This window comes from Macaca mulatta, chromosome 6 (genome assembly GCF_049350105.2).
Source record: "Macaca mulatta isolate MMU2019108-1 chromosome 6, T2T-MMU8v2.0, whole genome shotgun sequence".
NCBI lineage: Eukaryota > Metazoa > Chordata > Mammalia > Primates > Cercopithecidae > Macaca > Macaca mulatta.
The window spans coordinates 81,733,832-81,761,650 of NC_133411.1; the positions used below are offsets into that span (position 1 = coordinate 81,733,832).

The 27,819-nt window shown below is 38.9% G+C and overlaps 1 protein-coding gene across 3 annotated transcripts; it reads left to right on the plus strand.

The window, feature by feature from the left end:
- On the plus strand, positions 1-25,908 carry HMGCR (3-hydroxy-3-methylglutaryl-CoA reductase). Of its 3 annotated transcripts, none has more exons than XM_002804417.4 (20): positions 1-386; positions 6,045-6,232; positions 7,637-7,748; positions 8,029-8,116; positions 9,358-9,442; positions 10,996-11,101; positions 13,602-13,708; positions 13,819-13,935; positions 14,348-14,508; positions 14,627-14,874; positions 14,983-15,161; positions 18,720-18,914; positions 19,279-19,437; positions 19,589-19,746; positions 20,546-20,651; positions 22,864-23,034; positions 23,379-23,519; positions 23,605-23,763; positions 24,191-24,345; positions 24,494-25,908. In XM_002804417.4, the coding sequence occupies exons 1-20, from the start codon at positions 350-352 to the stop codon at positions 24,546-24,548; spliced, it is 2,727 nt and encodes a 908-aa protein (XP_002804463.4). In that variant the 5' UTR covers positions 1-349; the 3' UTR covers positions 24,549-25,908. The 3 variants fall into 3 exon arrangements, 2 of the variants coding, with proteins under 2 accessions (XP_002804463.4, XP_001104607.4); XM_001104607.5 differs by lacking the exon at positions 1-386 and adding an exon at positions 988-1,067; XR_013418385.1 differs by lacking the exons at positions 23,379-23,519; positions 23,605-23,763; positions 24,191-24,345; positions 24,494-25,908 and adding an exon at positions 21,759-21,978 and having other exon boundaries at positions 3-386; positions 22,864-23,003.
- The last annotated feature ends 1,911 nt before the right edge of the window (positions 25,909-27,819 follow it).

The window sequence follows — 27,819 nt, forward strand, 5'->3', positions numbered from 1 at the left end:
GAAGGGCCAGTTACTCCTGGTTGAACTGTAAGGTTCGCACAGGAAAGTAGAGATACGTCAGAAATGTATGGTGGGGCCATATTAGTGGTGACAGGTTCTTTCTTTAATCCAGTAGACAATGAGAAACGCTGATCTGGGTCTATGGCATAATAGGAAGTAGTATGCCACATACTGCGTGTGGGAGTTGTGCAAGAGAGGTTGGAAAGTGAATGCGTCCAAGACTGGGAAGACCAGTTTGGAGAGGCTATTGCACTGTTTTAAGTAAGAGATAATAAAGCCCTGCACCAGGTGGAGAGCAGAAGGAACGCAGAGAAGACGCAGGAGAGGCACATTTCAGAGAGAATCCAGCATGCAATGGATGTCCTACACGAGACAGAGAGATGCAGGTAACCGGAGCCATTTACACTAACGGGTAAATCTCGGGAAACCGCTGGTTTCGGCTACCGGCCAGTTATAGGTTTGAGGTGCCCGTCGCTGCCACCTTCCCTTTTTTATACTCCTCTTTTTTTCATGGCCGCCTCCACTTCCCTCCATCTCTCCCGCGCTAGTAACTGAGCTTTCAGTCATCGACCTGACCCTGCGTTTTCCCTCACGCTCAATTCTGCTTCCTATAACTGCCTCCCACTGTACTCTCACAGCCAGGACGACCACGGGTCAGGCCCTGGGGCTGTGGGACACTCCACCCGCCAGGTCCCCTATCGCCTTCGCCTAGGCAGCTGCCATGCTTGCGCCCCCACGGCTCTAGGGCCAATAGGCAGGCCCTACTGCTGGGACTCGAACGGCTATTGGTTGGCCGGGCCGTGGTGAGAGATGGTGCGGTGCCTGTTCTTGGCCCTGCAGAGAGCTGTGGGCGGTTGTTAAGGCGACCGTTCGTGACGTAGCGCCGTCAGGCCGAGCAGCCCCCAGGCGATTGGCTAGACAATCGAACGATCCTCTTTTATTGGTCGAAGGCTCGTCCGGCTCCACGCGTGCGTAAGGCGAGTGTTCCTTCCGCTCCGTGTCTCCGTTGACTGGAGACGGGCGGAGCACCGGCGCCGGGGTTTGGTGGCCTCTAGTGAGATCTGGAGGTGAGGCGGGTGGTGGCCGAGAAGCGGGGCCGGGGCGGCGGGGAGCGGGGCGAGATGGGTGGGAGCGGGGTTTGGGCTATTTTGGTGGCAATTCTGGAGCTTCCCTCGGCCCTGGGAAGTGGCTGCCGGCAGCTCCTGCGGACCTGGAGGGTGCTGCGGTTGCGCTTTGTTGGTGTGGCGGCCCGGACCCGCGGGGACTGCAAGGAATGTCCTTGAGGCCCGGCAGGCCGAGCGGCGACCGGCACCAGTGCCGGAGGAACCCAGGGTCCCGAACTGGGCTTGAGAGGCGGGCGGCGGTCTGGCCTCTTGGTGACTGCGGTCATCATCTGTGGACCCGCGGGGCGTAGCCGCGTTCATCGGCCGTGTTCAAAGTAGGCAGTGCTGGCTGCATTGTCGCGATAATCGGGGCAGAAAGGGTGTCAGGCAGGGTGACCTCGGAGGCCCCTGGATTCGAGAAATGCTAGGGGTCTGTGGGGCTTCTGGGTTGGCAGCTCGCAGGGCAGACGGGAGAAGCGCGCCTGCTGGATCCGGGCATTCACGCCCAGGAGCTGCTGTTCGTTAGCTCCTTTCTTTTACGTGACGGGAAAGATCTCTGTAAATGCTGCTAACTAACTTAGAGCCATAAAGAACCGTGGATTGGTGTAGATGTGTCCGGTTATTTACAGGAGAACGGCTTGAGAGGATGCGGAACCCAACGTGGGGATTCGCACAAGGACTCAAAAGATTCTTCTTCTTTTTTTTTTTTTTGGTAAGGGGCGTAGTCTCCTTGGTGCTGATGTTCTTTTAGGAAAACTGTATCTTGGAGATAAAAATATAGAACAGTTAATTTCTGCAGTAGGAGGAGGTCGATGTACTTCATTCTTAAGTAGTCGTTTGAAATATTTCAGGATTTGAGGATATGCCTTCTTAGACATGGTCCTGCAGAGTCCTAGGAAACATTTATTTCTGGGCTATACTAAATGTGCATGTTTTCGGCGTCCCACAAGGTAGAGAATGTACTTTTTGTTTACTTATGAATTTATTTTCGTCTCCATGCAATGAAAGGCATTTTGCAATTTAGAGATAATCTAGCAAAGGCCTGGACATTACTTTGGGCATAGACTGGATTTTGCAGGCCTGCTTTGTTGTAGTGTTCTTCCAGAACTTACGATAAACTTGGTGGTCAAGACAAATGGGAATTAGTAACATGAAGGTTAAACAAAATTGCACATAGGTTACAGCATTAACATGAAAATTGTCAGGTGTTTGGGATAACCATTTCAAGATAAGTGAGTATGCCTGCATGCACACACTCTTTGTATTATTCCTTTATGGTCTAGTTTCTAGACTATAGATAGCCACATTATGGAATCACATGGTCTACTTAGGTTGACCCATGTGAAATTGCCAGTATTTAAAATTCAGCTAACCTACAAAAATAGCAGTTTCGTATGATTCCATTTAATACTTTGTCAGAGAACTTTGGAGCTCTAGCTTCATAAGTGAATGAAGAGAAGAGAGATGACATAAAAACAGCATGTAATAGAATGTGAGCTAATTGGGTATAGAATCCAGGTTTCCTGATTGCCAGTGCAAGATTTTTTTTTTTTTCCTTCTTTCTGGAATACCAGCTTGAGCAGCAGAATGCTAGATCCTCTTGGGATTGAAAATGACTGCCATATAAGACGCAGTTCTTGCCTTCAAAGAGACAAAATGTACACATTTAATTAATTTGAGAACACTGTAAGACAGTATATAATCAAATACTGGAATGTGCAATGCAGGCGGAGTGCTGAGTAGGAGGAAGTAGGATGCCAGAACATCCTTTTCTGCAGTTGGTCATGGTAGGTGGTTTCTGTAGCAGATTGGATTGACATTTAAGAATTATCCATTCTTTTAAAGAATCTGTAAAATGTTTGGAGCATACTTTTTAGTCTGAATAAGTAAGGCATACCTTGCCTATTTGTTTTGTTTCTTTAAGTGAAATTAATTTTTATTGCAGTGTTGCATAAATACTGTCAACTCAATTTGCAGGAGCTATCCTGTAGCCTGCTTGTTCCATTTGCAACTGCTGATGAAGGAAGATTGGATTCTATGGCATGTAAATGCTTTGCATAATCACAGGGCAATGGGGAGGATGTTCATGAGAAATGAGATTGTTTATAATTATGGTTGCTTTTGACACACCCTTATAAGATTGCTCTGTTTGTTTCCAAATAGGTGGGGTTTTCTGTGTTTAGGGGTGGCTGACAGGGTCATGTGTAATTTTTTTCCTTGAATATTGCAGAGATGACTTTACACCTGGGAAAAAAGTCCCAGAATTACAATGCCACATAAAATCTTTTGAGGGAATACATAATGTGTCTAATGTATAATTATGGGTTTATGATGTTAAACCAATTTGTTCACAAGTTAGTGTTCCTACAGGGTTGCAGCTAAGATTTTAATTCAAATGAATTAACTTTTTAATAATAATGGAATCTGATTGGCATAATGAGGAAAAATCTGAGCTGAAGTGTTTTTTTGCAGGGAAAGAGAGTTAGAAATAATTTTGACCTAATTTTGAAACACATAGTTAATTTACTTTCTGGAACTTCGATGCTAGTTGATCCTGTAGAACACTTGGTAGAGTTGTGTTTTAAATGTAAGACAGAAATTATGTGATAGAATACCATCATGAAAATCTAGCCTTTTACTTTTAGTGAGTCTTTTGGTTATAATTAAGTAGAGTTCAAATCTAAGATTTGATTAAAGATTTCCAATATTTTAAGTCCAAGTACCTGCTAATTTAATAGAAAGTATTTTGTTGCTGTTGTACGTTTTCCAGGATAGTTCCAAGTTGACTGTCTCTAATCTGAAGATCTGAAATCCAAAATGCTCCAAAATCTGAAATTTCCTGAGCACCAACCTGACACTCAAAGGAAATGCTCATTGCAGCATTTGGAATTTGGATTTTGGATTTTGGATTAGGGATGCTAAGCTAGTAAATGTAATGCAGATATTACAAAATTTGAAAACATCCCAAATCTAAAACACTTCTGGTCCCAAGCATTTTGGATAAGGGATACTCAACCTGTATGTAAAATGTTTCTCCTTCCCATACCCCATTAATATATTCCCTGAATGCTCTGCATTTAGCCTTAAACTAGAGGGCATGGGTTACATCCATATCTAGGTGCCTTAAAAAAAAGTCATCTTTAGATCTGTTTCAAGATGTGTCATAAAACACATGCTACTATAGTTTAAGAATTTAAGCCATCATTTGTTGAGCAATGCTATGTGTGAGTGCAAGGTGCTGGAGGGTAAATTGATGAATAAGACTCAGGGTGGAAGGCTGAAAAAGCATGAGTAAACACAGGCAGGTACATGCCACATTTATATTCCTTTAGGTACTGCCAGCTTTTTAAAACTGACCCACGGTAGGAAATACATGTTAATTTAAAAGCCAGACACACACTTATATATGGATAGTTTCTTGAAACATAGTTTTAAGAAATAATACCTACCCATACTACCTGGCTTACCCAACAGCTATTTTTTATAATACTGTTTTCTATTTAATTTTATTTAAAAATGTTTGTTCTTATTGACGAAATTGATGTCATGATCTAATTGATCCAGTTGTTGTGGATCAACGGTTTGAAAACTATTCAGCTAGTGGCGTGGTATGGCTGAAATGTAGAGAACATGGAGTGATGCAGTGAGAGATGACACTTGATACTTTGCTTTGGTTCCTTAAAGCTACTCTTTTTTTTTTTGGTCTTTCCCCAACCCTTTATAAATAGATAAATGCTTTCTTTCTCTTACTTGATTGCCTTTTTATAGTCTGTCTTCAACAGATGAATCACTTTCTTAGTTATTACTAAATGTGAGATTCATTTGAATTCTTGCTAGTGTGGCAGTTAATGAGCTTACTTTTAAAGTCTTTTTGTTGATTTTTGCGGGTTACTAATATGCTTTATCACAGGCATTAATTTCAGTGAAAGAAGTAAGACTTGTAGGTTTATTTGTGGAGACCAATGGTAATATAAGATTTTTTCAAAATAGAATATCAGAATTAGTATTTAGCAAACAGGAAATTTAGTCATGGTAGTCACTAGATCAAAATCTTCTATGTGTTCTATTGGGAATTTTTTTGAATGCCATATACAGATACTTCAGCCAGTCATCCTCTTCTACTACTGTTCTAGCTTTTGATTAGTTGTGAAAGTTGGGAGCTTTTCATGTCTAATGCTTTTCTACTGGTCTTCTAGCACTATTGTTGATGATTCTGCTAGAAGAAAAGCAGCCACCACAGCAAAATTCTTACCCTGTTTTATTAATGTAGAAACATCTATCAGAAAAGACTTTTTCTGTTGACAGCAATGTTAGGAAGGTTTTATTAAACATCCTTTTGCTAGTGACATTCTGCCATATGTTTTATGGAATGAAAAAGTACAAGAGGTCCCTGCCCTTGAGGATCTTATAAACTAACATGATTTATAGCAGGACACTCAACAAGTAGATTCTTTGGTGTTTACCTTTTGTGTAATCAGAATGTAGATGATGAAGAAGATACTTAACATGCATTTTATATTTTGGTAATTAGAAAATGTGAATAGCTGTTTCTCACTTGTGTTTTCTGCTTGATTGCTCCTCTACTTGCAAGGCTCAGGTAATAAGGTCAAGTTTATCTTAAATGTTTGAATTCATATAATTTTAAAGAAATGGCTGCTTTAAAGTTGGTTGCCAGTGAGTAGTAAAGGATTTATTGTTTGAGTGAAGAAGTAATAACATAGTTCTCTTAATTTTATAATTATTTTCCAGAATTATAAGGAACAGTATCAAATAGTCATATGTATAGGACACTGTGCATACAAAGCAGGGTTTATAGCATACTTTTCCTTAAAATCTTTTCCTAAAACTACAGTGAGCTGTATAGCACACTCTTCCTTAAAATCTTTTCCTAAAAATACAATGAGCTGTATACTAAGTGTTCACACTTGATATTCCTTCCAGGATCCACGGATTCTGTATCTACAATGTTGTCAAGACTTTTTCGAATGCATGGCCTCTTCGTGGCCTCCCATCCCTGGGAAGTCATAGTGGGAACAGTGACACTGACCATCTGCATGATGTCCATGAACATGTTTACTGGTAACAATAAGATCTGTGGTTGGAATTATGAATGTCCAAAGTTTGAAGAGGTTAGTGAAGTTAATTTGATATTGACTAAAGTAAATTACATTTTCAATTTCTAAAGAGCCCTTAAGTCCTTATATGGTCCCTTTAGGGACCACATAATTTTTAAAAGTTATGAGTAAAATATATTTTTTTTTTTTGAGAGGGAGTCTCCCTCTGTCGCCCAGGCTGGAGTTCAGTGGCACGATCTCGGCTCACTGCAAGCTCCGCCTCCCGGGTTCATGCCATTCTCCTGCCTCAGCCTCCAGAGTAGCTGGGACTATAGGCGCCCGCCACCACACCTGGCTAATTTTTTGTATTTTTAATAGAGACGAGGTTTCACCGTGTTAGCCAGGATGGTTTCGATCTCCTGACCTCATGATCCCCCCGCCTCGGCCTCCCAAAGTGCTGGGATTACAGGCGTGAGCCACCGCGCTCGGCCGAGTAAAATCTTTAGTATGTAGGAACTTACCTCAAATTTCTGTTTATATGGAATGCACTGGAAATACTATTATTTTGCGTTCTCTTCACAAATGAGTGTAATTGACTTTATTTGAGAAATACATCTTTTATAAGTAACTAATAGTCAAAAATGAGTGTGGGCCAGGTATAGTGACTCATGCCTGTAATCCCAACACTTTTGGAGGCCAAAGCAGGAGAATTGTTTGAGCCCAGGAGTTCAAGACCAGCCTGGACAACCTGGGCAACATAGTAAGACCAAGTCTTTAAAAAAAATTAAAGGCTGGGCGCAGTGGCTCACGCCTGTAATCCCAGCACTTTGGGAGGCCAAGGCAGGTGGATCACGAGGTCAGGGGATCGAGACCATCCTGGCTAACACGGTGAAACCCGTGTCTCTACTAAAAAATACAAAAAACTAGCCGGGTGTGGTGGCGGCGCCTGTAATCCCAGCTACTTGGGAGGCTGAGGCAGGAGAATGGCGTGAACCCGGGAGGCGGAGCTTGCAGTAAGCTGAGATCGCGCCACTGTACTCCAGCCTGGGCAACAGAGCCAGACTCCGTCTCAAAAAAAAAAAAAATTAAAAAATTATCTGGATGTAGTAGCATGCACCTGTAGTCCTGCCAGTTTGGAGGCCATGGCAGGAGGATCCCTTGAACCTGGGAGGTTGAGGCTGCAGTGAGCTGTGATTGCACCACTGTACTCCAGCCTGGGTAACAGCATGTAACCCTGTCTCAAAAAAAAAAAAAAAAATTGCAGTGATGTATTGACTTACCACAGTGGTTTGATTAAAAGTTGGATTTAATTTTTGATTTGCATGTTTGATATTTTTATTGGACTTGTATTGTGCTTACATTTATGTTCTCATGACAATATATAAATGAATTGCACATGCAAAATAAAAATTCTTAGTTTTGATTGCTTATTTTAAAAGTCAGAGCTATTGGAATTTCCTTTTCTTTCTCTCCTATTAGGATGTTTTGAGCAGTGACATTATAATTCTGACAATAACACGATGCATAGCAATCCTGTATATTTACTTCCAGTTCCAGAATTTACGTCAACTTGGATCAAAATACATTTTGGGTAATAGTTTTACATGTTTAACTTCTGGTGTCATGAGATTTTTGATGTGCTGTAGAAATAAACCTGTTCATTCAAATCATGTATTTGGAAATATGTGTGTTGCTGAAAGTGTGCTGCATGCATTTAATAGTTTCCTTATTATTGGCAGTTAGACATTCTGAAACTTGAGACCTTAATAATTTGGAGAAAACTAGTATTATCTCAGAATACTGTGTGAGACTGTTATTATTTGTGTAGTAAAGGATAAAAGTTTTTCAGTATTGAACTTTTGTCATTTTAGGTATTGCTGGCCTCTTCACAATTTTCTCAAGCTTTGTATTCAGTACAGTTGTCATTCACTTCTTAGACAAAGAATTGACAGGCTTGAAGTAAGTATTTAAAACCTAAATATACTTTCTGTCAAAATACATTTTAAAAAACTTTTCTTCCCCATGCTGCTAAAGCACACATTTTCAAAAGTTAAGAAAATAAGGGGAATTTTTTTGTATAATTTTACTATTAGCTAATTTTCTTAACTATTAACATTTTGGCATATATCCTTTTCTACTGTTTTTATACTTAAAGAAAATATCTGACATCATATATATTATTTTATAATTTCTTTATGCATAATAATAGTTTATCAACATCTTTCCCTGTCCTTTTTTGTTTGAGACGGAGTTTCGCTCTCATCACCCAGTCTGGAGTGTAATGGCATGATCCTGGCTCACTGCAACCTCCACCTCCTGGGTTCAAGCAGTTCTCCTGCCTCAGCCTCCTGAGTAGCTGGGATTACAGGCACCTGCCACCATGCCCATCTAATTTTTGTATTTTTAGTAGAGACTGTTTTTCGCCATGTTGGTCAGGCTGGTCTCCAACTCCTGACCTCAAGTGATCTGCCCGCCTTGGCCTCCTAAAGTGCTAGGATTATAGACGTGAGCCATTGTGCCCGGCCTCCGTGTCCTTAATGTTAAACTAAATTGTTTGTAATGGCTATATGTATTCTCTTCTGTCTAAACATCTTGTAGTTTATTAATCATCTAATGTTGGACTGTTAGGTTATTTAATTTTTTTCATTAATAACAACTGTGATGAATGTTTTTGTAACTACATTTTTGTTCATATTCATAATCATTTTCTTCAGATACATTCCTAGGAGTGAGACAGTGGTTTTGCTTTTTTTAGAGCTTTGCTTTTTTTTTTTTTTTTTTAAGAGCTTTTTAGTGCTGTCATTGCCAATTTAGTTTCCAGAGAGTTTGTTTAGTTTATCCTTCCACAGGTGGTGATTAATGAAAATTTTTATATATTCTACTTTTTTTCCCTAATGGTAATCCAAGGAGGTACTTTTTACCAAGGATGATCTTTTGATACAAAATTACCAAAAGGTGTTTAAATGTAAATATACTTACATTTTAACATTAAAAATATTTTTAACAAATATTTTGAGCAACTGTTATGTTTAGCTTTGAGGATACCAAAGAAATATAGGGTATACCTTTTTGTCTGCAGAAAGGTACACATACTACAGGATCATACAATATAGAGGGGGAAAGGTTTTGTTCTAAAAAGAATTTTTTTAAAATCATACTTTTTCTCATTAAATTTATCTGATCATTTTGTTCTTTTCCAGTGAAGCTTTGCCCTTTTTCCTACTTCTGATTGACCTTTCCAGAGCAAGTGCATTAGCAAAGTTTGCCCTCAGTTCCAACTCACAGGTAAGTATTATTTATAAGATAGCAGTGTGAATAGTATTCTTTTTTTCAGTTTACATTAATAGGAAGGATTAATAGTTTCTTCATAGTCCAGGATTTAAGAATTGCCCAAAGTTTTAAGTTTAATTCTCAAGTCCCAAGACTGGTCTCTGTAAGTGCCCCAGGAACAGTCCCCTTTATCTAACAACTCAATTATGATTCTGTAGCTACTGGAATTTTGAATTGCCTCCATTTTTCTTTTTGAAAGTTTTCAAAAATTATGGTAATAATTTTTGGGTAAATAAGAGTATTTTCCTAGTGAAACACATCAGAGAGCAGAACAGGATCTAATGGAAGAGAACCCCAGGGCTGATTGATTGATTGATTGATTGATTTGAGTTGTAGTCTCACTGTCGCCCAGGCTGGAGTGCAGTGGCGAGATCGTGGCTCACCGCAACCTTCTCCTGGGTTCAAGGGAGTCTTCAGAGCCTCAGCCACCTGAGTAGCTGGTATTACAGGTGTGCACCACCATCCCCGGCTAATTTTTGTGTTTTTAGTAGAGACGGAGTTTTGCCATGTTGGCCGGGCTGGTCTTTAATTCCTGACCTCAAGTGATCCACCCACCTCGGCCTCCCAAAGTGCTGGGATTAAAGACGTGAGCCACCGTGCCTGGTCAGACTTATTTTTAAACCCCTTAAATTAACACTAGCGTTATTTCCTATTTTAAGTTTCTTCTTAATGTTCATTAGTCACTTTGAAGAACCTAACCTTTTTAACAATATTATATCAGAGCATTTTGAGTATAAAATAGTACACAATTCTGCCCTGATCATTTATTGATAAATGTGTATGGTCATTTGAACATGTTAACAAGGAAATGAGTTTGGTTTTATTAATACTAATATGATCTCATAAAAAATTTGCAACTAAGCTTCTGCCATGGTAGGCAAAAATATAGAATGTTGTAGGGTTTAATTATGTGGGATTTAAATGACAGAGTTAATGCGCGACCTCAAAGGAATATTCCTAAGAAATATCTTATTCAGTGGAAAGGGAATCAGGGCACTATATGTTCTTCTTTAAAAATTTGGCTGGGTGCAGTGGCTCACCCCTGTAATCCCAGCACTTCGGGAGGCCGAGGCAGGCAGATCACCTGAGGTCAGGAGTTTGAGATCAGCCTGGCCAACGTGGTGAAACCCTGTCTCTACTAAAAATACAAAAATTAGCTGGGCATGGTGGTGGGTGCCTGTAATCCCAGCTACTCGGGAGGCTGAGGCAGGAGAATCGCTTGAACCCAGGAGGCGGAGGTTGCAGTGAACCAAGATCGAGCCATTGCATGTTGCACTCCAGCCTGGGAAACAAAGTGAGACTCCATTTCAAAAAAGAAAAAAAAAATTCATTTTTAAATCCGTCATAATACCATCACACTTTCTATCTTGAATACCTGTTAGTTTTATCATATTGTATATTTTACTCTTTGAATAGTAATTTGATATTAATATAAGCCATAGGATGCTCTAACATTTAAAAAAGTTATTTTGTCCCTTGCCCTCATTGATATGTTTGATCCGTTTTAGGATGAAGTAAGGGAAAATATTGCTCGTGGAATGGCAATTTTAGGTCCAACGTTTACCCTCGATGCTCTTGTTGAATGTCTTGTGATTGGAGTTGGTACCATGTCAGGTTTGTAAGCAATTTTTGCCATATTTTAAAATAGGTATGTCACTAAAGAGGAAAAAGAACATCTTGGATTTGTATTATTTATTGTTAAATTCTGACTTTTAAATTACTCTTAAAATTTTTAATTATATTTGTGATATTTTTGTTCATTTGCTTTCTTTTGTTTGGTTTTTTAACCAACATTGCATTCCAAGGTTGGTCTGGAAGACACCTTCCAGGCCCTGCTGTTACTTAGACTCAACTGGTGACTTGGTTTTTTGTGTTTTAATTATCATGTAGGGAGAAAAGAGTCAGGAATTGGACAGATCTGAGTAAGATTCACCTAATAAGGTGATTGGAAATATTAATCCAGTAGTAAGCAGTACATCTCAGCAAGCACCCAGCATTAGCTTCAACACATGTTTCTTCATTCTTAATTTGGATAGTAGAGAATTAGATACTAATATCAAACATAGGACTTCATTATGTAGAATAAAAATTACAGCCTGGCATGGAAATTTGCCAGAAGGAATATATTATGGTGTGTGAAGGTCTCCTAATCATTAGGACCATATTTTATGACTTTCTCGTAAAGACCATACTTAGTTAACTACTGTGTATTTCCTGGTACCTTAGAGCCCTCAGTGAGATGCCTCATTCTTTCAGAAGTAATCTAACTTTTAAGGGTGTAAATTACTGTCATTAGTTTAGGCCTTTTCAGTGGATAGTATTTTAAAAATGTAATATTGCTTCTAACTTTCTGAGAGTAAATTATTATTTAGTTATTTCTTTTATTCAACAAAGATTTTATTTAGCAGATAAAATATTTTTTAATTTTAAAAATTTACTTACCTTAAAATTTACTTTTGGGAGTACAATTTTATGAGTTTTGATAATGACATAGCCATGTAACCAGCACTACACTCAAGAAAAAATGTTGATCAGGTGAAAATGTACTTGTATGATTTTATTCAAACAAAAGAATATATGAGAAGAGGATTCGCCAGGAAGTAATAGTTGGGCCATGAAACCACGGGGTTATTCATTGAAATAATAATGATGTGAAAAGCAGTTGGGCGATGAGTTTTGTCATGATATGGTCAGAAAAGTAGACAAAGGAAGTGATTAGATTTGTGGTTGGAGAAGGCAGTGAGACATTTACAGCTATACAGAAATGGTGTAAATAGAGATTTGGGTTAGGGTAGAAAAGGACAGATTTAATACATATTAACTTGGAAGTAACCCTTTGAAAAAGCCAGTACAAAAAGTAGAAAGTCTTAGCTTCTTGGATGCATGTGGATTGGTGCTGTTTCTTTGTGTATAGAGAGACTTATCTGGGGACAAAGTAAGGAAGAATGCCTGGAGAGCATATGGCAACAACATGAGTGAATATTGTGCAGAGAGAAATAGTAGATAGTCAAGTCAGGAAAGCATTGGTCAAGTATGGTTTCGATGGCCTCAAGTTTGAAAAGATTATATTCAGCTACCGTTTAAAATGTAGTTTGATTTATAATGCTTTTGTTATTGTGATTGTGTAGCCTCTTGAATTTCCACATTTGAGGGTAATTGTGGAATTAAAAATATACAATATATGCTTGTTCTAGTCAGTCAAATGATATCTTAAAATTTAGGAAATAAAATACAACTTTGAGTTTTTGTGAGCAGTTTTTATAGGACAATTTAAATTTATGTTTCAAAGCATTGTTATGTTTGACATCAGAAATATGTTTTTTATTATGCTCAAGGTTATTTGTAAAGTGAGAGAGAAGGATTTGGTGGTAATCTAAGGTATCTTCTAGCCTCTATAATTCGGTTGTTTTCTATTTGAGATTACCAAATGATACCTTAAGCATTTTGTAGTGGATTATGTTTGTTAATTTTTAATCTTGAGTTGCCATTTTGTATTATATCATTTTCCAAACAGATCAATGAAATAACCAAAATTATAAGAACTTCAGTAGCCATCATAGAGGTTATATTGAAATTAGAGTTTGTTGGTACACAAAAAATAATTATTTTGATCTTATATCAGGACTGGCATAACTGGCAGGATATTCTACTTATATAAAAAATCCTTGGTTAATTGGCAAATTGCTTTTCTCCTAACAAGTGGGATTAAATCAATAGTGTAACTGGGGTTTTGCTCCGTTAGAGTAGCCTGCACGCTCCATATTTCATAACAAGGCACTACTGCTTGACAAAAAGGAGTTGGAAACACATATGTTTATCAGTTGTGTATTAAACACTATGATTCTCCCTGGCATTGTGATATTGGGGACATGGGAGAAGGCAAGAGCTTTGCCCTTGAGGGACTTACAGTTCTGTGGTTATTCCTGCTGTTCCCTAAGGCTTGGCATCACCTCTGAGTTGCTAATTCTATTTCCAGTAAATGGCAAGGAGCTTAGTGTATTGATATTTTCATGTATTTGTCTGCCTGCAGGAAGACAAATATATCCTTGTGATACATGCAGCATCAAAAATACACACACTTTACTAGTTATATCTTTAATTTTTCTCTAACCAGGGGTTCGTCAGCTTGAAATTATGTGCTGCTTTGGCTGCATGTCAGTTCTTGCCAACTACTTCGTGTTCATGACTTTCTTCCCAGCTTGTGTGTCCTTGGTATTAGAGGTAAGACCAGTTCTTACATATGGCACTAGTAGAAGAGTAATATTTCTGCTTACCTCAGTTTACCTGAACAGAATCAGTACCTTCTAATGTCACACTGACTTAATTTGTAGCTTTCTCGGGAAAGCCGCGAGGGTCGTCCAATTTGGCAGCTCAGCCATTTTGCCCGAGTTTTAGAAGAAGAAGAAAATAAGCCAAATCCTGTAACTCAGAGGGTCAAGATGATTATGGTAATGACATAGTTTTCTTCTCCTTTTAGTATCCTCACTTCCAATCTCATTCTTTTAAGATTTCTTATTTTCTACAATTTTTGGCCCATTCGATGATATTGCACCCCCTTCTTCCTTTTTTTCTTAATGTGTTCATTTCTTTGAGGCTCCTGGTCTTTATTAGCCCCTCTCTCCTAAGCAAACTTTTTAAGTTCCTCCACCTTATCTCCCTTTGAAAGCCTGTTCTTTGGGATGTTTTCAGTAGTTCAGTGGGGTCACTACTTTATTTAGTTGCATAGCAAGCTTGGGGCTTTCTTTTTCATGGTAAGAGGAAGCTATGAGAGATAATGTCTGGTTGTCCATTTGCTAGGGATAAGAAATTTAAGTTCTGTTGATATGCAGAGGATACATTATTTTTAAAATTTTATTTCAGTCTCTAGGCTTGGTTCTTGTTCATGCTCACAGTCGCTGGATAGCTGATCCTTCTCCTCAAAACAGTACAGCAGATACTTCTAAGGTTTCTTTAGGACTGGATGAAAATGTGTCTAAGAGAATTGAACCAAGTGTTTCCCTCTGGCAATTTTATCTCTCTAAGTAAGTTAACTGATATCTACTTTGTGATATATTAATCATAGTACTCTATGCTAATATAAGTTCAGATTGTGTCCTTTACATTTCTGAATAATATTTTAATTTGCTTTCTTTTATTTAGAATGATCAGCATGGATATTGAACAAGTTATTACCCTAAGTTTAGCTCTCCTTCTGGCTGTCAAGTACATCTTCTTTGAACAAGCAGAGACAGAATCTACACTCTCGTTAAAAAACCCTATCACATCTCCTGTAGTGACACAAAAGAAAGTCCCAGACAACTGTTGTAGACGTGAACCTGTGCTGGTCAGAAATAACCAGAAGTGTGATTCAATAGAGGAAGAGACAGGGATAAACCGAGAAAGAAAAGGTAACTTGTTATTCTCTTCACTTTCAGTCCTTCATTGCTTCTTCAAAAAATAATCTGTTTTCAAAATTTTGTGCCGTGTTGTGAGATTTCTTTTGATCTCTTGAACAGTTGAGGTTATAAAACCCTTAGTGGCTGAAACAGATACCCCAAACAAAGCTACATTTGTGGTTGGTAATGCCTCCTTACTCGATACTTCGTCAGTACTGGTGACACAGGAACCTGAAATTGAGCTTCCCGGGGAACCTCGGCCTAACGAAGAATGTCTGCAGATACTTGGGAATGCAGAGGTGAGGATGATACATAAACTCCAACGTGGCAGTTTTCATTACAAAGGAGCTTTTTCAAGGAAGAAAAATCTTGCTGTGTATCTGCTGAACACTACAGCTAAGTTCTGGGCACCGTGTAACATAACTAACAGATACTATCTTCTTTCTTTATTTCCCACAATCTTGAGAGGTAGGTAGAATTATCTGTTTTCTCGATGAGAACGTTGAGGTTCCAGTATGTTTAATTTCCCCAAGTAGTACATCTAGGAAATGGTAAAGCTGATAGCAGGGTCCAAGATTTTCTGACTCCAGAGTCAAAACTCTTTCTAGTTTATTACTGTTTTATCATAGAGATGAGCGACTACTGTATTCTCATAGGTGTGTTGAGGCCTAGAAAGAGTTTAACACAGAGACAAGTTTCAAAGATACAAGAAAGTTTTTGTTTTATTTTGTAAGCTTGATACCCATGAGGAAGCTTGCTTTTTTTTCTGAGATTTGAACAGGGTCTTCTACCTACATGACCATATCAGTCTACTCATGCTTTCATGCAAATAATCATGTTCCATCCATGTCTGCTTAATATGGTTAATTCTTTCTTTTAAATATATTTTAATACGTTTATTGGTAAAATGCAATTTTTCACCAGTTTTATTGAGGTATACTTGACAAATGAAATTTTATTTTATTATTATTATTATTTTGGGAGACAGAGTGTCATTCTGTCACCCAGGCTGGAGTATAGTGGCACCATCTTGGCTCACTGCAACCTCCACCTCCCAGGTTCAAGTGATTCTTGTGTATCAGCCTCCTGAGTAACTGGGATTACAGGCATGTGCCACCATGTCTGGCTAGTTTTTGTATTTTTAGCAGAGATGGGGTTTCACTGTGTTGGCCAGGCTGGTCTCAAACTCCTGGCCTCAAGTGGTCTGTCTGCCTTGGCCTCCCAAAGTGCTGGGATTACAGGCATGAGCCACTGCACGCCCGGCCTGCATTCTTTAATCATATACTTTTTAGCTGAATTTAGTCATTGTTCTTTAAACGCAGTTCCCAACTCTGGGTTTCTATTGTTTTTGTCATCTGACATGCCTCCCCATCTCCAGGTGTTCACACCTTCAGGGCAAATGCTAGCATCTATGAAATCTATCTCAATTCCGCCAAACAGAAGTAACCTTTCTTTTCTGAAGCATCCTTTATATAGAGACTGTGCATTTTTAATGGCAGTTGTACTTTGTTGCTTATATCATATTTACATGAATATCTCCATTATTAGACATCAGGCTCTTAGAAGGCTAAGTCCATGTCTTGAGAAGGCTTTGGATTTCATAGGTGCTCAGTAAACTTTAAGAGAATGAATGAATTTTCATTGACAATACATACACCAGCTAATGTTTATCTTACTATTCTTTTGAAAAATTAGACTAATATTAGTGTTTGCAAAGAAGATCCTTGAATAAATCCACAGGTAGTAGTCACAAAATTGAATTACTGGTACCAGTTTTGTGGAAGGTGGTGACTGTGAATGTGTGTGTATATATGTATGTATGCATATGTATGTATATCACCACCACAAGCAGAGTCAAGAGACAGCTAATAAACCAAGAGAAAATATTGGCAATTTATGTTTAAGGCTAAAGGGCTAATCTCTAATATATAAAAAGCTCCTGCAAACTGATGAGACTAAATTTTTATCTAATTTTTTAAAAGCAGATAATATAATCAGTCTATTGTCAGGAAAAAAGTACATGTGGCTCTTAAAAATGTGAAAAGGTGATTAACTTCATCCTAAGAGAACTGCAAATTAAAATTGTACTTGAGATATTTTCACTCATCAGATTGGCAGTAATCCCAGGGTTTAATAACATACTCTATTGAGGTTGTCGGGAAAAGTCTTTTCTTGTTTTTTTTTTTTGTTGTTGTTGTTGTTTGTTTCTTTTGAGAAGGAGTTTTGCTGTTGTTGCCCAGGCTGGAGTGCAGTGGCGTGATCTTGACTCACCGCAACCTCTGCCTCCCAGGTTCAGTTGATTCTCCTGCCTCAGCCTCCCAAGTAGCTGGGATTGCAGGCATGTGCCACCACGCCTGGCTAATTTTTTATTTTTAGTAGAGACGGGGTTTCTCCATGTTTGTCAGGCTGGTCTCGAACTCTGGACCTCGGGTGATCTGCCCATCTTGGCCTCCCAAGGTGCTGGGATTATAGGCGTGAGCCACTGCCCCCAACCTGGAAAGGTCTTTTCTTACATTGGTGGTGAGAAGGCAATTGGACAGTGTTAATTCAAATTAATAAAGTTGTAAAAATTATAAAAATGTATAAGATTATAAATGTTCATACCCTTTGGCCCAACACTTGTGTGAATTTATACCCATATATACGCGTGCGTGTGTGTGTGTGTGTGTGTGTGTATTTATAATCATGCATAAAAAAGTCTGGATGGATACACAATAAAATAGCGGTACCTATTTATGTGTAGTTAGCAAAGAACTGGGCAGATGGTAGACAGAGATGGGATGAAGACTTTTTGTTATATCTCTTTTAATATTTAGTTTTTGTTTTTTTTTTTTTGAGACGGAGTCTCGCTCTGTCGCCCAGGCTGGAGTGCAGTGGCCAGATCTCAGCTCACTGCAAGCTCCGCCTCCCGGGTTCCCGCCATTCTCCTGCCTCAGCCTCCCGAGTAGCTGGGACCACAGGCGCTGCCACCTCGCCCGGCTAATTTTTGTGTGTGTGTGTGTGTTTTTAGTAGAGACGGGGTTTCGCCGTGTTAGCCAGGATGGTCTCGATCTCCTGACCTTGTGATCCGCCCGTCTCGGCCTCCCAAAGTGCTGGGATTACAGGCTTGAGCCACCGCGCCCGGCCAATATTTAGTTTTTAAACCATGTGAATATCTTGCCTGTTCAGGATATTAAAAATAGAAAGTTTACTAGAGTTTAAACAATAGCTGTTACATCTGACACACACTTGAAACCTTGCTAAATTCACATTTATTTTTCTTTTTACTGTGTATTAGTGCAAGCCTGTCTTTGTATTGTAAAATCTAATGATATGGTATTTATATTATTTTTGTTTGGCATTTTTTGTATTAAATGAATTGTTATTTTGCGGAGGTATCTTTTTTTTGTTTTGTTTTGTTTTGTTTTGAGAGAGTCTCGCTCTGTTGCCCAGGCTGGAGTGCAGTGGCCGGATCTCAGCTCACTGCAAGCTCCGCCTCCCGGGTTTACGCCGTTCTCCTGCCTCAGCCTCCCGAGTAGCTGGGACTACAGGCGCCCGCTACCTCGCCCGGCTAGTTTTTTGTATTTTTTAGTAGAGACGAGGTTTCACCGTGTTAGCCAGGATGGTCTTGATCTCCTGACCTCGTGATCCGCCCGTCTCGGCCTCCCAAAGTGCTGGGATTACAGGCTTGAGCCACCGCGCCCGGCCCCGGAGGTTATCTTTTAATTAAAAACTACAGTGATTTAATTTAAAAATTACATTATTTTAACTTAGCATTGTTTGTATTAAATGGTTTATAACATGAACTATAGTCTTTCAAGCCTTCTGTTTCATCTCTCTCTCTAACCCCGATTTCATTTTTTTCTCCATTTCTTTAGAAAGGTGCAAAATTCCTTAGTGATGCTGAGATCATCCAGTTAGTCAATGCTAAGCATATCCCAGCCTACAAGTTGGAAACTCTGATGGAAACTCATGAGCGTGGTGTATCTATTCGCAGACAGTTACTTTCCAAAAAGCTTTCAGAACCTTCTTCTCTCCAGTACCTACCTTACAGGGATTATAATTACTCCTTGGTATGTTGTTTTCTTGATTAAGAGAGGTTTGCTTTGTATGTTTTTAATCTTTTTCTTTTCTTGATTAGTTTCGTATATGTACATAGTTTTATAAAACATTTTCCTTTTAAATCATTTTACCCTAATTTTTTATTCTGCTCATGATGTAGGTCATAGAAAACAAAAATATTTTTCCTGTTTTTACAGTCATTACTCAAAGATTTTAGTATTTTAAACACTTTTTAAAGGTAAATTAAAAATTTTGTTTAAAAAGAATACATACTAAAGGATTATGTTTGAAGATAGTTATTAATGACAAGCTGAGATGAGTTTTTGTGCATTTTACTATATAGATTTTCATTTGGTGCCTGACTTTACCTTGTAGGTGATGGGAGCTTGTTGTGAGAATGTTATTGGATATATGCCCATCCCTGTTGGAGTAGCAGGACCCCTTTGCTTGGATGGAAAAGAATTTCAGGTTCCAATGGCAACAACAGAAGGTTGTCTTGTGGCCAGCACCAATAGAGGCTGCAGAGCAATAGGTGTAAGTTGGCATTTATATATTTGCCAGTTTTAAAATACATCATGGGCAAGGCAATGAGAAGAGTTTTAAGGACAATTAGTTGATACCTTTTGGGTCAAGCATGAGCGTTTTTGGGTAACATGTGCTTGCTTCTCTAACATATACTGTGTAGCTTGGTGGAGGTGCCAGCAGCCGAGTCCTTGCAGATGGGATGACTCGTGGCCCAGTTGTGCGTCTTCCACGTGCTTGTGACTCTGCAGAAGTGAAAGCCTGGCTCGAAACATCTGAAGGGTTCGCAGTGATAAAGGAGGCATTTGACAGCACTAGCAGGTGTGTGAGTGGATTTGTATGTACATTTATATCTATTTATTTTAGAACCAGTGTCATTTTCTGTGATTACCAAACATAATTGTTAACATATTACCTCCTTAAGAGCACATAACAGAATATCAACTTTAAAGCTATTCATTTAAAATAAGTAATATTTATGCTTGGTTGGGGGGGAAAAAAGAATCTTGATTCAAATGAATAGCTCCACAGAGGTAAATTAGTAAGAAAAAAAAAGTGTGAGCTAGTAATTTTGATTAGACTGTTACTTTGCCTAGGAGAGAACTGTCTTAGAAAAAAAGATTTTCCAGATAGGAGAGAAGTATTAGTATAATAGACTTACTTTAAATAAAGAAAATTAAATTTATAAAGTAGCATAATCAATACAAATGATAACCACAATATAGTTCAAGCTAACACATTTGTTTTTATGTGAACTGTGTAAGTTTAAGAAATAATTGTGACTGGGCGCAGTGGCTCATGCCTGTAAGCCCAGCACTTTGGGAGGCCAAGGCAGGCAGATCACTTGAGGCCAGGAGTTCGAGACCAGCCTGACTGACATGGCGAAACCCTGTCTCTATTCAAAATACAAAAATTGGCTGGGCATGGTGGCCCGCGCCTGTAATCCCAGCTACTCAGGAGGCTAAGGCAGGAGAATTTCTTGAACCTGGGAGGTGGATGTTGCAGTGAGCTGAGACCACGCCATTGCACTCCAGCCTGGGTGACAGAGCGAGACTCCATCTCAGAAAAATAAATAAATAAATAAAGAATAAAATACAATCTTTGCATCTTTTATTTATAGATTTGCACGTCTACAGAAACTTCATACAAGTATAGCTGGACGCAACCTTTATATCCGTTTCCAGTCCAGGTCAGGGGATGCCATGGGGATGAACATGATTTCAAAGGTAAGTGTAGGCAGAGTATCTGAAAGTACTTTTATTAAAAGGTAAATATTGATTGATATAACTCATGTTATATCAATCAGGCATTTGTTGATTGGTATTCCTTACATTTGATAGATTTAATTTAGACTTGGCATTACACATATCCTGAGTTTACTCAGGACTGGGAACAGTCTTAGTGTTGACATTTCAAAACTTTATCTAGTCAAGAGACCACCTTTGAAGCTGACCTCTTCCAGAGACTTCAAGATTCGTCTTTAAGAACAGCAATATAATCCCAGTACTTTGGGAGGCCAAGGCAAGGAGATTGCTTGGGGTCTGGAGTTTAAGACCAGCCTGGGCAACACAATGACATGCCATCTCTACAAGCAATAAAAAAAAATAGCTGGGCATAGTGGCACATACCTGTGGTCCTCACTACATGGTAGGCTGAGGCGGGAAGTTAGCTTGAGCCTAGGAGCTTGAGGCCAGCTTGGGCAATGTAGCAAGACCCTGACTCCATTCATCCATCTGTCTGCCCGTCCGTTCGTCTGTCCGTTTTGAATTTAGGATATTTTCTACTTATGTGGGGTTTACAGTCTAATAAACCTATCAAAAGTCAAGGAGCATTGCCAATAAACAGTATGGCAGTTCAACAACTTAAAAATAGAATTACCATATGATCCAGCAGTTGCACTTCTGGGCGTATACCCAAAAGAACTGAAAGCAGTTCTCAAAGAGATATTTGTACACCTATGTTTGTAGCAGCATTTTTCATAATAGCCATGAACTGGAATCAACCTAAGTGTTCATTGTTGGATGAATGGACAACAAATTAGATGTATTTGTATGTGTGTGTATGTATATGTCTATATAAAATGGAATATTACTCAGCTTTAAAAAGGGAGGAAATTATAGCACATGATACAACATGGATAAACGTTGATGACTTTATGCTAAATGAAATAAACCAGTCACAAAAAGACAAATACTATATCATTCCACTTGAATCAGGTGTCCAGAATAGTCAAATTCATAGAGACAGAAAGTAGAATGGTGGTTATCATGGGTTTGGGGAAGGGGAAAATGGGTGGTTGTTATTTAGTAAGTACAGAGTTTTTGTTTTATGAGATGAAAAGAGTTCTGGGAGCAAAGACATGGAACCGGCCCAAATGCCCATCAATGATAAACTGGATAAAGAAAATGTGGCACATATACACCATGGAATACCATGCAGCCATAAAAAAGGAATGAGATCATGTCCTTTGCAGGGACATGGATGAGCCTGGAAACCATCATCCTCAGCAAACTAACACAGGAACAGAAAACCAAACACCACACCTTCTCACTTGTAAGTGGGAGTTGAACAGTGAGAACACACGAACACAGGGAGGGGAACAACACACACCGAGGCATGTCGGGGGGTTGGGGGCAAGGGGAAGAGCATTAGCACAAATACCTAATGCATGTGGGGCTTAAAATCTATATGACAGGTTGATGGGTGCAGCAAACCACCATGGCACATGTATACCCATGTAACAAACCTGCACATTCTGTGCATATATCCCAAAACTTTAAAAAAAAAAAGAGTGCTGGGTATTTGTTGCATCGCAGTGTGAATATACTTACCACTGTATACCTAAAAATGGGTAGGATGGTAAATTTTATGTGTTTTACCACAATAAAATTATTTTTTAAATTGCCAATAAGTATGTTTTGGGTTATTGAGGTATGAGTCGTTAATTGAATTAATTCTATTTAATTGGAAGTCATTGGAAAGCTTATTTGTGTTTTATGTAATATTAAAGCTCAATGACTTTCCACCTCACAAGATCAACTCTTATGACTCACTTCTCTTTACAGACTGCATTACTTGGGGTTTTAGGTAACAGCTGAATAATTAGAAGATGGAATTTATTACTCATTCCCCAGTGACATATAAATATAAGTATCCTTATTGAGTATTTTTAACATTATCATTTTTTATCTACATCCTATTCAACAATGACTACAAAGAACTTGGTTTTCTTACCGAGAAAGAAACACATTAGGAATCTATACCTGACCAAGAAAGTAATTGTGATGGTTAATAAAACAGCTGTTACTTTTGTGCTCAGTTTCTTTGAAGCATAGTTATTACACTTAGAAATATATCATAGATACAAATAAATTCTTCTCATAAGGATGAATATTTCATGCATTTTAATATGTGTGTGTTTTGCGTTCTTGTTAACAGGGTACAGAGAAAGCACTTTCAAAACTTCATGAGTATTTCCCTGAAATGCAGATTCTAGCTGTTAGTGGTAACTATTGTACTGACAAGAAACCTGCTGCTATAAACTGGATAGAGGGAAGAGGAAAATCTGTTGTTTGTGAAGCTGTCATTCCAGCCAAGGTTGTCAGAGAAGTGAGTGACTGGATAGATAACTTATCTTTTTTATTTTGTAATCATCTTTAATTGTATTTAAAACTAGGGTAAAGGAGTATTAACATTTTAAATAAAGTTAAATATATGGGACAGTGTTTTCCATCAAAGATGGCTGTTGTACCTTGCCACCTGCCTATGTGTATCTAATCCATAGGAACAAACTTTACTGATTTTTTTTTAATTATTATTTTTTAATGGAGGACAGAACTTGAATGGGGCCACATCTAAACTTTGTTTTCTGGAGGTGCAGAAAGATAGATTTGGGTGACATTCCCCTGAACCTTCTAGAGGAACATCTAAATGTACACAGCTCTGTTTTCTAGGTATTAAAGACTACCACAGACGCTATGATTGAGGTCAACATTAACAAGAATTTAGTGGGCTCTGCCATGGCTGGGAGCATAGGAGGCTACAACGCCCATGCAGCAAACATTGTCACTGCCATCTACATTGCCTGTGGACAGGTGAGCTCTTCAGCCTCCACTTCCCTTGTTACGTCTTTCTGAGTGAAAGAAGTATATTGTAGATTTTTTCTTTTCTTTTTTCCAGGATGCAGCACAGAATGTTGGTAGTTCAAACTGTATTACTTTAATGGAAGCAAGTGGCCCCACAAATGAAGATTTATATATCAGCTGCACCATGCCATCTATAGAGATAGGAACGGTGGGCGGTGGGACCAACCTGCTACCTCAGCAAGCCTGTTTGCAGGTATGATGTATCAGGCAGAGTCCACACGCCTAGTTCCAACTCTGGGTTTCTCTTTCTAGCTGAGACTGTGTATCACTCACCTCTATATTTTAATTGGTCTTTTCAAAACTCTTTTGTCATATCAGCCTAATCCATTGTGTCCAAATAGGCATGTTTCAGCTTATGCTTAGATAAGAAAGTAGATGAAGAGAGCAGATGAATGTTCATCTACTGAGTAAAGGGTACTGCCAGTGAGGCTGTGAATATGATGTTAGCTATGGTGTTATGCACTGTCAGTCGTGGCTGTCAAGTCTTGGAAAGTTAGTACGTCCAGTGGAGTCTAGTTCTATTCTAATGCCATTTATAGTTGCCCTGTTTTTAGTTGATTGAGTAAGAAATTGTTCATGATTTTAAGGGTGAATCTTGCTGTGTCTCTCTCTGGCTACAGATGCTAGGTGTTCAAGGAGCATGCAAAGATAATCCTGGGGAAAATGCCCGGCAGCTTGCCCGAATTGTGTGCGGGACCGTAATGGCTGGGGAATTGTCACTTATGGCAGCATTGGCAGCAGGACATCTTGTCAAAAGTCATATGATTCACAACAGGTAATACCTAAAGATATATTTAACATGTTTTCCCTATATTTCAAAAAATATGCAGTGTAAAAACTTACTACTCAGCTACTGTAGTCCCAAGTTAAAATTCTACATTCCTGATGTTTATATATTGCTACTTTGTCATTTTCTACCATAGGTCGAAGATCAATTTACAAGACCTCCAAGGAGCTTGCACTAAGAAGACAGCTTGAATAGCTTGACAGTTCTGAACTGGAACACGGGCATTGGGTTCGAAAGGACTAACATAAAATCTGTGAATTAAAAAAGCTCAATGCATTGGCTTGTTGAGGATGAATAGATGTGATCACTGAGACAACCACTTGGTTTTTGACTCTTTCAGAGAGGTCTCAGGTTCTTTCCATGCAGATTCCTCAGATCTGAACACAGTGTAGTGCTTTACATGCTGTGCTCTTTGGAAAGATTTCAACAAGAATATTGTACGTTAAAGCATCAAAGATGGTAATCTACAGCTCACCTCTGAAGGCAAATACAAGCTGGGAAAAAAGTTTTGATGAAATTCTTGAAGTTCATGGTGATCAGTGCAATTGACTTTCTCCCTCACCCCTGCCGATTGAAAATGGATTTTAAAATTATACTATAGCTGACGAAACTCCTGATTTTGTAGTTAATTTATTAAGTCTGGGATGTAGAACTTCAAGAAGTAAGAGCTAAGTTCATATTTGTAAATTAATTCTTCATTTGGTGCTGGTCTATTTTGATTTTGGGGGGTAATCAGCATTATTCTTCAGAAGGGGACCTGTTTTCTTCAAGGGAAGAAACACTTATTCCCACACTACAGAATAATGTGTTAAACGTGCTAAATAGTTCTGTCAGGAAAACAAATCACTGCATTTATCTCCGCAGGCTATTTGTTCAGAGAGGCCTTTTGTTTAAATATAAATGTTTGTCTAGATTGGCTATAACATGTCTTTCAGCATTAGGCTTTTAAGAAACACAGGGTTTTGTATTCATTACTAAAGATATCAGAGCTCTTAAATGTTGCTTAGATGAGGGTGAGTGTCAAATGCAAGCAAGACTGGGACCTTAGAAATCAATGGAGAAACACAGTTTTGAAAGAAAAATACCATTTCTCTAAGCCAACTTTAATTGCTTAAGAGACATTTTTATTTAGTTGAAAAATCTAGCTTTTTTTTTTTGTAAACTGTATCAAATCTGTATATGTTGTAATAAACCTTCTTATGCTAGTTTATTGGAAGTGTTCAAGAAATAAAAATCAACTTGTGTACTGATAAAATACTCTAGCTTGGGCCAGAGAAGATAATGTTCTTTAAGGTTGTCCAGGAAACCCTGGCTTGCTTGCGGAGCCCAATGAAGGGGAAAGTCAACTTTCAGAGCCAGTGAAGGAGCCACGTGAATGGCCTAGTTCCTGTGGCCAGGAGGTTGGTGACTGAAACATTTACAGAGGGCTCTTTGATGGACCCATGAACGCTCTTAGCTTCCTCAGGGGATCAGCAGAGTTATTGAATCTTAATTTTTTTTTAATGTACAAGTTTTGTATAAATAATAAAGAACTCCTTATTTTGTATTACATCTAATGCTTCAAGTGTTGGTCTTGGAAAGCTGATGATGTCTCTTGTAGAAGATGGACTCTGAAGAACATTCCAGTAAACCACGGCAGCATGGAGAGCCTCTTAGTGATTGCGTCTGCAGTGTTATTGTGGAAGATTTACCTTTTCCGTTGTACGTAAAGCCTAAATTGTTTTTGTTGTGACTTTTTAGCCAGTGACTCTTTTTCTGAGCTTTTCATGGAAGTGGCAGTGAAAAATATGTTGAGTGTTCATTTTAGGACTGTAATTAATATCTTGCTAAATTAATGTTTTGTACAATTACTATATTGTATACATTTTGTTATAGAATACTTTTTTTCTAGTTTTAGTAAATAATGAAAAGGAAGTTAATACCAATAAGTGTAAGCAGTAACCTTTTTTTCTTTGGATTAATCCTAGCCCTGCCTGAGGTCTGGAAGTTTGTAAAGTCTGGTCATAGTAGTAACCTGTAATTCATGCGAGGAGTCACATGACCATTCTCAAACTCTAAAACATTGATAGCAGTATTCTATTGCATTAAAATCAGCTTTCTTAGAGCATTTGATTAGTTCAGATTTATGTCAACTAGACATCTTTTGGATAGTGAGAGTGGGAAGGCTAGTTAAGGAGAAGACGGGCAACCACAACCAAAGAGCCATTGCAAGCATTTAAGCTGTGTGAGCTGAATTGGAGAGGGGAATTTGTACAGCTTAGCATAGCTGAGGATGGCCTCTTTAGAAATTATTGTGAGTCAATAATTTACATAAAATGATAGACTACACTTTTGCTGTAGTTAGAGGTAAAAAGGTATGTATGAGCCACTAAGAAAGAACCAAGGCCCAGATACTAGAGGATCAGTTTGAGTTTTTCTCTGAAATGACCTGTGGTCACCTGTATGCTCAGCCCTCTTCAGGGTGGAACAGGCTGGACAGAAGAGAGTGAAGGATCTTCAAACCTGCTTTCCGCCTGGGTGATAAACTGAGCAATGAGATGCATGTGGCAGGACAGGATATTTGATTTCAGGAGACAATACAGGATTAAATCCAAGGGGCACATCTCACACTGAAGGATCTGAGTTTAGATAAGAGGACAAAGAACAGCAAAACACATCAATACCAATCTCCTGAGCATTATGTTCATTGTGGAGTGTTTTTCCATGACCAGTGTTTCTCGAAGTATGCTCCTGTGCTAGGTAAGTCTTGAATTTATTAATTACTTTGCCCAGTTAGCAAAAATAATGGGTAACCTCTACACTGGAAGCCGAGAGAAGATGGCAGATGATTTAGTTTGCAATTATGTGTTTAAAGCTTAACGGAGTGCATTTTTCATTTTGGTGTGCCTGGAACACAGCCCTCCTACCCCCCGTCCCTGCTGCTGTTTTCCATCGTGTGCGAGTTTGAGAGCTGCCGGGGGAGATATGGGCACTCTTGCATCAGGATGTGAGTTTTCTAACAGCTGCTCCCTAAGGCCAAAAGAAGAGCCTCACACTAACACTGGGGTTAGGAGGCTGAATGCAAAAGATGGCTTTAATACTGTGCTCTCAAATGAGTGTGCATCCACCCAGAGGACCTGCTTCAACAGACTGCTGGGCCCCGCCCCAGCGATTTCCTGTTCTCATGTTCTGGGGTGGGGCCAGAACTTTGGCAGTTAACAGGTGCTGCTGCTGCACGAATAGGTTAGAATTTCAATATGAGGTACCTGGTGGGGCTGTGAATGAATGGTTTTACAAAACTGTTTATTCAGTAGCACAAGGTTGGAAAACACCCGGGGAGTGACCAAGTGTTGGCTAATAAAAATTCAATTGGAATTAACCCAAGAGAGATGTAATAACTAACTAGAAAATGTTACTTGGATTTGGTGCTCCTCATACACCCCCTTCCTGTCCCAGAACAACAATGAAGGTCTTCTCCACCTC